The sequence below is a fragment of the Eleutherodactylus coqui genome, chromosome 5 (assembly GCF_035609145.1).
Source record: "Eleutherodactylus coqui strain aEleCoq1 chromosome 5, aEleCoq1.hap1, whole genome shotgun sequence".
In the NCBI taxonomy this organism is placed as follows: Eukaryota; Metazoa; Chordata; class Amphibia; order Anura; family Eleutherodactylidae; genus Eleutherodactylus; species Eleutherodactylus coqui.
Window position 1 is genome coordinate 37,211,875 of NC_089841.1, and position 2,359 is coordinate 37,214,233.

Here is a 2,359-nt window from a genome sequence, read left to right on the forward strand (position 1 = left end):
ACCAAGACCTCAAACAGCTCTGTTAGTGGAAAAAAAATAAAAAATAAAAATCGGTCTTGGATGGCAGTAATGCAAATAAAATTTTATTTTATTTTTTTAAGTGTTGTGAAAAGGTAGCAACACATAAAAAGATGTATACATTTGTATCATTATAATCATATTCATCCATAGAATAAAATTTCACGTGTTACCTATACTCTGCAGTAAATGTCATAAACTTAAAAAAAAAAAAAACTTACGGAATTTGTATTTTTTCACTTTTAGCCCCCTCAAAAAAAAGAATTATATAATATAATGCATTTGAAACACCACTTTATGTTTATCCTCAGTTTGTGCTATGAAAATAAATCTAGCCCCTGCAATAAGACAGGCCTTCTGAAAGCATATCAGCGAAAGAATAAAAAACATTATGGCTCTTGGAACAGGATGATGTAAAAAAAAGGCACAGCTGTTAGCGATCCATGTTTTAGGAAAATCATTATGTTGTAATGTATGCAAGTTTTTGGTGTAAATAATAGTAAATCTTTCGGGTCACAGGAGATATGTCCCGTCTCGTTAAGTCCGCACATTTTTTTTGAAAACCGGAAAGCATTGTGCAACCAGCAAAAAAAGTCTTTTTTTTTGTTCAATAACGTGTGACAACATTTTTGACTTTTTATTAAAAAAAAAAAAAAAAACTGACTCAAGAGCTTAAATAAGTTTCACCCCAAGGCTCTTTAGTTCTTTTGCTTGTATCAAATCTAACATTACTTTGACTGCAACAGTGTTTTTTGTGTCTTTTAAATTAAAATGTCATTAAAGACAAAATGGCTGCTTTCCTGTGTGAGTTCTTTGATGTTTAAGAAAATCTGATTTCCTGGTAAAAGATTTCTCACATTCTGAACATGAAAAAGGCTTCTCCCCTGTGTGACTTCTCTGATGTCTGACAAGTTCTGATTTCTCTATGAAACATTTCCCACATTCTGAACATGAAAACGGCTTCACTCCTGTGTGAGTACTCTCATGTCTAAAAAGTGAGGATTTCTGTCCAAAACATTTTCCACATTCTAAACACGAGAAAGGCTTCTTCCTTGTGTGACTTCTCTGATGTTTGACAAGTGCGGCTTTCTCTATAAAACATTTCCCACATTCTGTACATGAAAACGGCTTCACTCCTGTGTGTGTTCTCTGATGTCTGACAAGTGTGGATTTCTCTCCAAAACACTTCCCACATTCTGAACATGAAAATGGTTTCTCTCCAGTGTGAGTTCTCTGATGTACGACAAGTCTTGTTTTCAGTCTAAAACATTTCCCACATTCTGAACATGAATATGGTTTCTCTCCTGTGTGAGTTCTCCAATGTTTGATAAGTTCTTGTTTTTCTCCAAAATATTTCCCACATTGTGAGCATGAAAATGTCTTCTCTCCTGTGTGACTTTTCTGATGTTGGGCAAGTTTTGATTTCAGTATAAAACATTTCCCACATTCAGAACATGAAAACGGCTTCTCTCCTGTGTGAATCCTCTGATGTCTAGCAAGTGAGGATTTCTGTCCAAAACATTTTCCACATTCTAAACATGAAAAAGGCTTCTTCCTTGTGTGACTTCTCTGATGATTGACAAGTGAGGCTTTCTCTGTAAAACATTTCTCACATTCTGAACATGAAAACGGCTTCACCCCTGTGTGTGTTCTCTGATGTCTGACAAGTGTGGATTTCTCTCCAAAACACTTGCCACATTCTGAACATGAAAATGGCTTCTCCCCTGTGTGAATTTTCTTATGTGAAACAAGACTTGATTTCTTTGTAAAATGTTTCCCACATTCTGGACATGAATATGGATTCTTCCCTGTGTGAGCTCTTTGAGGTTTTCCCATGCTGTGATTTTCCTTATCAGTCTGTGATGAATCAGAAAATGGGAGTTGTAGAAGATGATCAGAAGATAGATCTTTACTGTGAAGGGCTGAGAGGATATCTAGAATATTGGCAGGTTCTTCGTATGTATCTTGTGTGATATCACAATCCTCTGCTTTACAATCTGCAGATATCAGATGTCCCTCTGAGCTCCCGATACCGTCATCTGCCAAGAATAAAGTTAATTTTACTGTTCTTTACTGAAATAACCTTAAAATTAGTTAAGACAGTGGTGGAAAAAAAGATCACAATCTATAAGTAAATCTGACAGTGAGGACTAGTAAATCATGATGTTTAGACACAAGTTGTTCTTTTGCAGTTTTCCCTTACTGAGGTGAAGCCTCTATCTTCATAGATCCATGCATTAGTGATCCTTTCACCACTATTCTACTAATTGCTCAATGGAGAATCCTAAAGGTTTAGTGCTAATGGCTGGTGTCCATCTCACACACTTCCTGACACCTACAT

At 35.8% G+C, this 2,359-nt stretch overlaps 1 protein-coding gene across 1 annotated transcript; it reads right to left on the minus strand.

Moving 5' to 3' along the window:
• Positions 1-783: 783 nt before the first annotated feature.
• On the minus strand, positions 784-1,961 carry LOC136629197 (zinc finger protein 84-like). Its single transcript, XM_066605371.1, has one exon. The coding sequence runs from the start codon at positions 1,852-1,854 to the stop codon at positions 796-798; it is 1,059 nt and encodes a 352-aa protein (XP_066461468.1). The 5' UTR covers positions 1,855-1,961; the 3' UTR covers positions 784-795.
• Between the last annotated feature and the right edge of the window lie 398 nt (positions 1,962-2,359).